At 35.5% G+C, this 11,999-nt stretch overlaps 1 protein-coding gene across 1 annotated transcript in view; it reads right to left on the bottom strand.

The window, feature by feature from the left end:
• The window catches only part of LOC110464789 (inositol 1,4,5-trisphosphate receptor type 1-like), a 133,172-nt gene that overhangs the window by 54,444 nt on the left and 66,729 nt on the right, over nucleotides 1-11,999 (bottom strand). The window contains exons 22-32 of the mRNA XM_021520214.1: nucleotides 11,176-11,285; nucleotides 10,745-10,783; nucleotides 8,262-8,378; nucleotides 7,858-7,993; nucleotides 6,711-6,810; nucleotides 6,342-6,396; nucleotides 5,972-6,069; nucleotides 4,970-5,044; nucleotides 2,649-2,748; nucleotides 1,985-2,229; nucleotides 1,713-1,780 (exon numbers count right to left, since the gene is read on the bottom strand). Coding sequence (XP_021375889.1) covers nucleotides 1,713-1,780; nucleotides 1,985-2,229; nucleotides 2,649-2,748; nucleotides 4,970-5,044; nucleotides 5,972-6,069; nucleotides 6,342-6,396; nucleotides 6,711-6,810; nucleotides 7,858-7,993; nucleotides 8,262-8,378; nucleotides 10,745-10,783; nucleotides 11,176-11,285 — 1,143 coding nt within the window. The remainder of the gene's footprint in view (nucleotides 1-1,712; nucleotides 1,781-1,984; nucleotides 2,230-2,648; nucleotides 2,749-4,969; nucleotides 5,045-5,971; nucleotides 6,070-6,341; nucleotides 6,397-6,710; nucleotides 6,811-7,857; nucleotides 7,994-8,261; nucleotides 8,379-10,744; nucleotides 10,784-11,175; nucleotides 11,286-11,999) is intronic.

Below are 11,999 nucleotides of genomic sequence, written 5' to 3'. Positions count from 1 at the left end.
TTAGTGACAAGAGAGGTCATTAGACGACTGTAAAGACTTAGTGACAAGAAAGGTCATCAGACGACTGTAAAGACTTAGTGACCGGTGAGGTCATCAGACAACTGTAAAGACTTAGTCACCGGTAAGGTCATCAGACGACTGTAAAGACGTAGTGACCAGAGAGGTCATTAGACGACTGTAAAGAATTAGTGACAAGAGAGGTCATTAGACGACTGTAAAGACTTAGTGACAAGAAAGGTCAGCAGACGACTGTAAAGACTTAGTGACCGGTGAGGTCATCAGACAACTGTAAAGACTTAGTGACAAGAGAGGTCCTCAGACGACTGTCGACTTAGTGACCGGTGAGGTCATCAGACGAGTTTAAAGACTTAGTGACAAGAGAGGTCATCAGCCGACTGTAAAGACTTAGTGACAAGAGAGGTAATCAGACGACTGTAAAGACTTAGTGACAAGAGAGGTCATCAGACGACTGTCGACTTAGTGACCGGTGAGGTCATCAGACGACTTTAAAGACTTAGTGACAAGAGAGGTCATCAGACGACTGTAAAGACTTAGCGACCAGAGAGGTCATCAGACGACTTTAAAGTCTTAGTGACAAGAGAGGCCATCAGACGACAGAAAAGACTTAGTGACCAGAGAGGTCATCATTAGTGACAAGAGAGGTCATCAGACGGCTGTAAAGACTTAGTGACCAGAGCGGTCATCAGACGACTGTAAAGACTTAATGACAAGAGAGGTCATCAGACGACTGTACAGACTTAGTGACCAGAGAGGTCATCAGGCGACTGTAAAGACTTAGTGACCGGAAAGGTCATCAGACGACTGTAAAGTCTTAGTGACAAGAGAGGCCATCAGACGACAGAAAAGACTTAGTGACCAGAGAGGTCATCAGACGCCTGTAAAGTCTTAGTGACCGGTAAGGTCATTAGACGACTGTAAAGTCTTAGTGACAAGAGAGGCCATCAGACGACAGAAAAGACTTAGTGACCAGAGAGGTCGTCAGACGACTGTAAAGACTTAGTCACCGGTGAGGTCATCAGACGACTGTAAAGACGTAGTGACCAGAGAGGTCATTAGACGACTGTAAAGACTTAGTGAGCAGAGAGGTCATCAGACGACTGTCGACTTAGGGACCGGTGAGGTCATCAGACGACTGTAAAGCCTTAGTGACAAGAGAGGTCATCAAACGACTGTAAAGCCTTAGTGACAAGAGAGGTCATCAGACGACTTTAAAGTCTTAGTGACAAGAGAGGTCATCAGAAGACTGTCGACTTAGTGACCGGTGAGGGCATCAGACGACTTTAAAGACTTAGTGACCAGAGAGGACATCAGACGACTGTAAAGACTTAATGACAAGAGAGGTCATCAGACGACTGTCGACTTAGTGACCGGTGAGGTCATCAGACGCCTTTAAAGACTTAGTGACAAGAGAGGTCATTAGACGACTGTAAAGACTTAGTGAGCAGAGAGGTCATCAGACGACTGTAAAGTCTTAGTGACCAGAGAGGTCACCAGACGACTGTAAAGACTTAGTGACAAGAGAGGTCATCAGACGACTGTAAAGACTTAGTGACCGGTAAGGTCATTAGACGACTGTAAAGTCTTAGTGACCAGAGAGGTCATCAGACGACTGTAAAGACTTAGTGACCAGAGAGGTCATCAGACGACTGTAAAGACTTAGTGACCAGTGCTGTTATATTAAGTGTACTTACCATGGCTGACAAGGATGTTCTGGTTCATAAAGTGGGGTTCCTCAAGGTTCTTTGGTAGGTGACAGAACCTGGTAAACAATCAGACATATCACAGAAGACTTATTACCAGAAGGTCAATATTATAATTTCCAATCTTGTCATGACACAAATACAAATTATCAGTAACAGCATGTATTAAGTATTCCAAACATTACTTTGTGTTTTTTGCATTATATCTACAATGGTAGGATAAAAAAAATCTTCAACAACAGATTAATAATGAAATATCCTACCCTGCTAGTTCATCAAGAATTTCTCCTGTTAATGTGACCTGTTCGTCATTGAGCTTCTGTTTGGCCAGTCGACGGAGGACAGGTAAACTGCGCTGGACCTCACGATGGACTTTGGCCGAGTCGTGTGTGAGTAAGATTTGGGCCTTACTAGCTAACTGGAACATGTCACTCTGGGATGAATAGAGCTTGTTGAGTATATCCAGTGACTTTGTCACCATCTTGTCATAACTGTACATGGATAAGTCCTGTGGAACAGAGGCAAAATTAGGATAGTTACAAACTGGGGAGACAACTCACCGAGTATAGACGGTTATACAAAAGGGGGAGATAACTCACTAGATAGACAGTTATACGAACAGGGGAGAAAATTTGTGAAACTACTATTCAAACAAGGGAGATAATTTATCTATGCACATAATTTTATAATTTAAACAAGGGAGGTAGTATAAAGTAATTAAAACTATAAATTACAGAAAATGATAAAGGATAGCAACTTGCGCTCATTTTGAAAACTATAAGTTAACAATTGCAAAATAAAACTGTTGAATTAAAGACATTTTAATGATGCGTAAAATACTACCACTATACAGCAGTATATGACAATCTGTTATGCCCTGTTAAGATATTTAGAGGTGAACATTTCAAATAGAAATACACAACTTGCCTTGAGGACGCTGGTGGTGCTCTCTATATCAAAGATGGAGGAGGACCCAACCATCTCTTTGAGCTCCTTCAACACCTGTTTTTGGTGGCGCACCACCTTCCTGTAACACATAAAGACATTTAAACATATAGCTAAGATCGCCTATTATCAAACTCCCAGCTATATCCATAATGGAGATATTCCACTGTATATATATAGAGGCTATATTCCTTGTTTCTTGATAATTATATGTAACCAATTATATATATCTTCCAATGGGGAGGTTAAGTATATGAGTTACATGAATAGTTACTTATTCTAAACTAATTAGTGGTATTTTACTGTTACATGTACCAACACTGAATCAAAACAAAAACAGAAAAAACAAAACACTAAAATACTATAGCTCAGTAATGATTTCAAACGCAATAATGCAGCATTTTCAAAAAAGTCAAAAGTTATATTCTGGAATAAAACTTCATGCTCAACGAAAAGTCTTCAAAACAGCCTGCAATACAAAGACTGGCAAATTCCTTAAGTTATATACAATGTACAATAACTAGCTCTATTAACCCTTTTCTCTGCAAAACCTATATTGGTTTTCTTAAAAGTCTATATCAGGCAAGCAAAGGTGTAAATGTTACTATTTCCCTGTACTTATATTATATTTGGCATGCACAGGCTTTGGGTATAAGTGCTTGTTTGTGTATATCATACATGTAGAAGCTGTTTCTGTTATAGGTAATATGATCATTGGATTATTCAGGTTTAAGTTGAATGTCACAATCTCAAAAACAACTATTGGCATGCTTTTTGAAATCTATTTTCTGATTGGTGAATAAGGATCAAAATTCATATTCTCTATTCGTCAAAAAAAATATCAATAACAATAACAATTATTTTTGCATAAATAAAAGTTTTTGTTTTCTTTCAAATGTAATTATAAAGAATTGTCATGATTTTAGTTTCTAATAAAAAAAAAATAAAAAAAAATCATAATCTGTTTTGTGGAATTATGCAGAGTACACAAATAATTTCAGATATGCTCTTAGTCTATATCACCCCCTCTCCCTTAGTTCTATTTTTTTAATTTTTTTTATTTGATTATTCTTCATAAATACTAAAGCTGGGTAAGATTGTATTATTGTATAATGTTGGTACTGGTATCCAATGGTACATTGAAGCAGTAACCATCAAGATATACAATATCAAAGGGTATATTTGATATAATCAAGCTTAATGTCTATCATTTTTTCTCATTACATAACCTAATATTTTTAACAAGCATTGCATATTATCAGGAAAAATGCTGTATACCATAACAGAAGTAAAACATTTTGCACAGTGGAAATTTACACTTGTTTTGCAAATCACAATTGGATATATTTTGTTTTATTTGCTTCTTACATATACACTTTTTTTTGTAACTATCTCTTTTCCACTTTATTTGTAAGATGATGAATCGTAAAAAAAAATCGATCATATATATGACAGTAAAAGCATGGAGACACAAACATGAAAATTAAAAAGCTTTTTTTGTTTTTTGTTTTTGTGTGTCTTTTTACACAATTGCAAAATTTCCAGCACACATACATAACCTTATATTTGGTATAATACAGCAGCACTGCCATGATATAAACATTTCAATAAATAGCTTCAAAGTGTCAAACACATCAATATCCACTCTACAGCAGTGACCAGCAGGGCCAACAGAAGGAAAGTACAGAGAAGCATTTATATCAGTAAACAGCAGGGCTTATATACAGGGAGAATATTACTAAAGGAGTTACCTTTTATGGAAAATGTGATACAATTATCATTTTTACTACAGTATACATACTGCAGAACTTTGACGATCAAACTATCTAAAATTCATTAAGAAATGACAAACATGACTTTAAGTCAGAAGATACTAAAAAACTATTTTCTAATATCATAACAAAACCTAGCAGCTATCAGAGGATACAACTTGTATAAACATAAAAAAAAAACCGCTGAATTATCTTGATTACATTGGAAGAATTGATGTTTTGGTTACATCATCATTCTGTTGTCTCCCCAAGATCTGTCAGTGTGAACCTACCAGTTACATGAAGAGGAAAACAATTAACAAAATTAGAGGCTTTGTTGGTAAATGTATGAGCGACCCAAATTTTATGTAACTGAGTTAAGATGCTGTAGCTGGGATGACTCTGGGAATGGAGACAGGAAAGGACGGGGCATACTTTACACATACTGAAAAAAATTCACAACAACTCAATGCTGCTAAGTTTATTTGGGCGTTTGATTGAATAAAATAAGCAGCCTGAAATACAACCCAGCGGCACTGGTGCATATCTTACTCATCCATGTTTGAGTGATCCATTACTTTGTCTGTCTCCCGCGGGCAGCAGCATAAACAACCGGACTGTGTCACACTGATGTAACAGAAGTGGGGTGGCTTTACTCTACAGGCGATCAACTACACTTTAACCTTACTTCAATGTAATGGAAATTTGAATATAAGATTTTTTCTTGTTAATCTTACATCAACAAAATCATTTACACATATCTGTGAAGATAATTAATGACCCCTGCTAAAATATCTGCAATCATGAAAAAATGAAGTCCAAAAACACATAAGAAATAATAAACGAAGCACCAATAAGCCTATTAGATAGCCATTGATCTAGAAAATGCTCCGATGTCACAAAAGTGTTGCATACATTCCCGTATTATAATAATATCAAAGTCGGGCAAAACAATTTTTATGATCCAAATTTTTCATAAAAGAAGTCACTCGATCTGAGTCGAAGAGGTGCTTGTAGCCTAATTACTCAAGGGCCCTGATCTTCTGGACACTTTACTCGCGTACTTGGGTATCGGAGCATTATCATATAGCAATCAAATCCAGACAAACAAAAGTGCTTAATTAAAATAATTTTTAATTTGGTGAGAAGCATGTTCAGGATCTCGAGAGACACAAAGAAGAATTCAACAAGATTTTTAAGTGGACAGAAAATGAAAGAGTGCACCATTATGCAAAGTGTAGGAAACAAAACATGAACAAATTATATGTGATTGGTTCTATACTACAGTGAAAGAGTGTTCGAAATGTTCGATTGGTGGTGAATTTCTGTGCAACAATAAATGAGTGTTCAAATCATACTTGATTATAGTGATGAAATTTCTGAGATAGAAATATATAAATAAATATGGAAATGAGGAAGGAGGTTTGGGGGAGGCAGGGAGGCACATAAGTGTTTTCCTCATTCCTCCTCATTCCTCATATCTAATAATTATTTTTAAGACTCCATAATCAATGTATTATTAGAAGTGCCTCCCTGGCTAGTATGGGTACATACTTTGATTGGTCGTGTGGGTTGAAGCTCTCGTACATCAGAGGTTCTAACGTGCGATGGCCTAGGTTCTGCTCGCACTGCTTAAACTTGGTCACAAAGGCCTGTAAACCACCACAAGATAATGTCAAACAGGCTACTTAATTTACTAATATTCACACATTTGGGCTGAGAAGAATTCCTGGAATATTTATGTAACAAATGTTTTGGCAAAAAATAGAATACTGATTTTTTTTGATAATCACAAGACTGGGGTGAATCAAACAACTGAAAGATACTGGAAACATTAAATTTAACTTAACAGCCAGACAAACCAATGTCATATTTTAGTACTTACTTTCAGACTGACAGACCAACATCATATGTCAATACTCACTTTGAGCCTGAGGTTCCGTTGGAATGTGAGTAGGAAGTCTAAAACCTCCATGGCACTGAAAAATATATATCTCATATTACAACAGGCACACTTCTCTTCAAGTTAAGAAGAAAGTATATGATTAAAAAATGTTATTTACAAATGATCGTATATCAAAAATCATTCTGAGTGGTTAAAAGTATTTCTTCCAATTTAGAGATCAGTATCAGAATTCAGAAACTGCCCTTGGTAAATCATTTGTTTTTTGGCAATAACTCAGCAACACTAAGGAAACTTGTTGTACACTTGCATCATGTACAAGTTTGTTCTCAATATAAGAAGTGATACTTTACTTTTCAATCATCTCGTCAAACTTTATCTTTTTCTTACCGATACTTGGCGTTGATAATGGCTTCATTCTCCTTACTGCTGTCAAACCTGCCCTTACTTCTGTACTGTGTCACAAGCTTCTGAGACTCCTTGGTATAGCCTATTATAATGACACACAGGAAACAGTTACTGTGTATCTTGGTACATTATCTGTTGTATATGACTCACAATATTGCTGCAATATCTCTTTAACACTTAGAATGTTCCCCTGTATAATGGTATACTGGGGACTTAACAATTTTTAAATAACTTCGTTTTAATTCTGTCCTATTTTGAGATGTGTCTTTGATAAGGTTCACATTGAATTTATTTTTTTCTACTTTCGTCTGTCATGTAAATCATGAGTTGTCCTGTCCTGCTACTTTTGTTCTTAGGGAAGAATGACATTGGTTGACCTTCCTTTGCCATTGTCTTTAGAAAGGTTGACTTTCGTTGATCTGTTTATACTTTTTCTTTGAGAAAGTTTCTGTTTTGACCTACCTAACCTTTGTCTTTATAGAGAATTGAACTGATTTTGATAAATCTTTACCTATGTCCTTAAAAATGTTTACTTTGTTTCACCTACCTTTACTCTGACCCTGAATTGACCTACCTTTGAAGACTTTGTTTGATCTACTTTTGTCCTTTGGAAAGATTACCCTTGGACTTATCTACCTTTGTCCTTGGGAAAGGCTGACCTTGTATTGGTCTGCCTTTGTCCTTGGGAAAGGATGACCTTGTATTGATCTACCTTTGTCCTTAGGAAAGTTTGACTTTGTATCGATCTGCCTTTGTCCTTGGGAAAGATTGACCTTGTATTGATCTACCTTTGTCCTGGGGAAAGGTTGACCTTGGACTGATCTACATTTGTCCTTGGGAAAGGTTGACCTTGTTTTGATCTACCTTTGTCCTTGGGAAAGGTTGACCTTGTATTAATCTACCTTTGTCCTTGGGAAAGGCTGACCTTGTATTGGTCTGTCTTTGTCCTTGGGAAAGGTTGACCTTGGACTGATCTATCTTTGTCCTTGGGAAAGGTTGACCTTGGACTGATCTATATTTGTCCTTGGGAAAGTTTGACTTTGGACTGATCTACTTTTGTCCTTGGGAAAGGTTGACCTTGTATTGATCTACCTTTGTCCTTGGGAAAGGTTGACCTTGGATGACCTACCTTTGCCTTTGTCCTTGGGGAAAGGCACATCATGTGTACCATCCAGCAGACTAAGGAGTGGAGTAAGTAGCTGTTTGACATCGTCTATATCCAGGTAGTACCCAAACTTCACCAGGTGTTGCAGTAACCGTAACACCTGAAATGTATATTTACAGATCAAGGTACATCCAGTGTATTGGTGAGACTTGATCCAGAGTTTAAAAGTAACACAAAGAAACAACTTATCTGGTAAGTACAGGTTACTTCATCATAATCTTCTGATTTATGAATTTTGTCAAATGATGTAAGTATTTTTAATGACTGCTGAAAGTGTAAAACTGTGTTATCTCCCCTTAGCCAGAAACTCAGCAGCTGAAACAAATTTACAACACAACATCTATATTTTGTAAGGCGAATGTGTTTACCTGTTCTATTAGCAGGTTGTGACCTATATCGGAGGCGGTCATCTGACAGTTCTGACGTAGGAACTCCGCTAGCCAGTCTCTCAGTACAGGAAATATGGTCACAAGGTCCATAACAACCTGCCAACAAATATATCAGGTATTATATAAACTTCCTTTAGAGGCTTCATGGCCAATATCTTTGAAGCGTGTGTTATTAATTTATGCACCATGCTTGATATAGTGAGCATTAACAATACTGGTAATGAGATACTACTAACTGGCTTGATATAGTGAGCATTAACAATACTGATAATGAGATACTACTAACTGATTTGATATAGTGAGCATTAACAATACAGGTAATAAGATACTACCAACTGGCTTGATATAGTGAGCATTACCAATACTGGTAATAAGATACTACCAACTGACTTGATATAGTGAGCATTACCAATACTGGTAATGAGATACTACCAACTGCCTTGATATAGTGAGCATTAACAATATTGGTAATGAGATACTACTAACTGACTTGATATGGTGAGCATTAACAATACTGGTCATGAGATACTACTAACTGACTTGATATATATATCGTGAGCATTAACAATACTGGTAATAAGATAGTACCAACTGACTTGATATAGTGAGGATTAACAATACTGGTAATGAGATACTACCAACTGCCTTGATATAGTGAGCATTAACAATACAGGTAATAAGATACTACCAACTGGCTTGATATAGTGAGCAGTAACAATACTGGTAATGAGATACTACTAACTGGCTTGATATAGTGAGCATTAAGAATACTGGTAATGAGATACTACTAACTGGCTTGATATAGTGAGCAGTAACAATACTGGTAATGAGATACTACTAACTGATTTGATATAGTGAGCATTAACAATATTGGTAATGAGATACTACTAACTGGCTTGATATAGTGAGCATTAACAATACTGGTAATAAGATACTACTAACTGACTTTATTCCAGAGACAACAATACAATCATAACTCTCACTGGGTTGACAATGAACATAAAGACAAGCTTACAACACCATTAGATAAAACATAACACCTGTTTAATTAGATAAAACATAACACCTGTTTAATTAGATAAAACATAACACCTGTTTAATTAGATAAGGAATCAATATCATACAATAAGTCTATATCATTTCCATGCACTTGTATTTTTCATTAATAAATATTAAAAGTATGTAAAATGAATTGTTCATCATTATTATCCTATAACCTTCGAACTTATATAAGTATGAATGATTATATATTGTCTTCTAAACATTGTGGGATGACTTTGATACCTAAGTTCAATACAACGTTATAGTATAAGTGAGTTGACTAGCGATACATGTGTTATACATTATCATACAATAATGTATGTTTTACGGTACACACTTTTTGATTGTATCTATTCTAACAGGAAAGTCATACAAGAACTCTGTAGAATACGTCTTGCAGTATCTGCTTCCTTAGTCAATGCAGAAAAAAACACCTTAACACTGGAACTACATGTGAATGTTTGACGTTACAGCCTTTGCTAGAAAAGCAATACTTTTGACTCGATTTGGCTTAATTTTCAAGACAAAATTTGTTATGTTAGTTCATCAAACATGGCACTTACGGCAATATGATATTTATAATAATGTTATTAATATATTACGAAGCTTAAGCATGGACAAGCATAAATTTCATATATAAAATATTAGGTTAATTGGAAAAAAATAGCTTACAATCAGGAAAATGTCACTAGTATAGATAGTGATTTTTTTTGCTCAGTTTTACAGCTGTTTCCCTTGCAAAAAAGTGCCTTATTTTGCCAAAATGACAAAAAAATGAGGAATATATTCAAAATTTCAATAAAAATAAATCTATATTTTCCCAGTTCATAAAGGAACAGGCTGTTTAAAAATTTAGATAAAACATTACTGATAGGTCTCAGATATCTGATTGTCACACTGGCCACAGATTGTGTAACTTTTATCTGTTATTGTCATGGATTTCTTGCCAGCTAAAATATTATACCGGTATTTAGTTTTATCATAGATTAGAATATCAACAAGAAGGTGTTATACCTATGACACCTATTTGGTGTTAAACATAATACTGGTAAAATGTAGTAGCTGTGACCTATATTTGTTGATAATGTATTAAGTAGTGACCTATATTAAATGTTGTTATGTAAGAGGCTTCGACCTATATTAAGTGTTATAACTGGAAGGGCTGTGACTTCTATCTGATGTTAGAAAATATATAAATGTACAAGCAAATACAATGTTACTATTTGTAAACTTCTTAATACAAGATATAGTGTTTTCTGTTTGTATACAGGGACAATTGTTACATTATTGGTTAAATCATGTAAAAATGCCATAAAATGACCTCAAATTTTATTTGAAGCTTTAAGCTAGGGACAACAATTTATTGACAAAGCGGGTGGTATATGTAAACATGATAAATGTAGGAGGAGTGCACCAGTTACCTGACCCTTCCCTGATGAACGATGTTCCATTTCATCTCCCTGAAGTACATGTTTATATACATGAAAAAACAAGTCATGCTTTCTCAAATGTCCACTAAATACAAAAGTCTATATCACATATAACAACCTGAAGTACCTGAGCAATACAGGTGTCACCAAGTTGGTCACCAAAGTAACTGATTCATAACAACAGAAAATAGCGTGGCATTTAATGATACAGCTGCCTGGTGAATTTATACAAAACATGGACAAAATGAAAGCCAATAAATACATGCAACACTTTACATTTTATGAATAAATCAATGGATGCATTCCAACACCAACTTATCAAAACTCTAAACTCATAAATTAAATGGTTTGTCTACAAAAACATTCGCAAGTAAAGAAATCACAGTACTATATGCATAATTCTTGATTTTTCGTGAACTTACATATTGACTGTGCTCCACCTTGGCATCCTTGGAGCCGACATACTCGTATACAAAACAGATATTGGGATGGTCCAGTACTGAGTAGTTGTTCCCCACATCCACAAACAGACCTATAAAATATACACAAACACACTTGTATAACACATCCACAAACAGACCTATAAAATATACACAAACACACTTGTACAGCACATCCACAAACAGACCTATAAAATATACACAAACACACTTGTACAACACATCCACAAACAGACCTGAAAAACAGATCCTAAATAAAGGGGCAAAATCCCTTAAAAGAGACAACATTCACTTTCAATGTAGTCATGAGTACAAAATTTCGTTGAAATTGATCCGGTAGTTTAAAAGCATATAGACCGTGAATTTTCTTTTAAGTAAAGTGACTTAACTCCCTTAGATAATGATTATTTGTACACAGTTTCGTTAAAATCAATTAGGTGATTATATATAAAGGGACATAACTCTCTTAAAAGGGGGAGGAAATGGACATTAAACAAGAGGCCCATGGGCCTTAACGGTCACCTGATATATTTATACAGAGAGTTGATTTTGTTTTTAACATGAACAGAAATATTATTCAAAGTGACAAAAAACAATAAAACCACCTTACTCAATATCTAGCATACAGATTTCAGACTAAAAAGGATTTGAAACTAGCACCTCTGATTCTTAACAAGGAAAATGAAGAAATTTTAGCACACTGACTCCTTTGAGCCCCACCCTACAGCCCTTGGGGGTAGGGCTGGCTCAAAATTTTCAAAGTATCAAACTGTCAATTCAAGGTTATAATTCCAATCAAGTTATTA

This window comes from Mizuhopecten yessoensis, unplaced genomic scaffold (assembly GCF_002113885.1).
Source record: "Mizuhopecten yessoensis strain PY_sf001 unplaced genomic scaffold, ASM211388v2 scaffold11033, whole genome shotgun sequence".
Lineage (NCBI taxonomy): Eukaryota > Metazoa > Mollusca > Bivalvia > Pectinida > Pectinidae > Mizuhopecten > Mizuhopecten yessoensis.
Note: the sequence above shows the minus strand (reverse complement) of the source record. Positions and strands in the feature narration are given on the sequence as shown.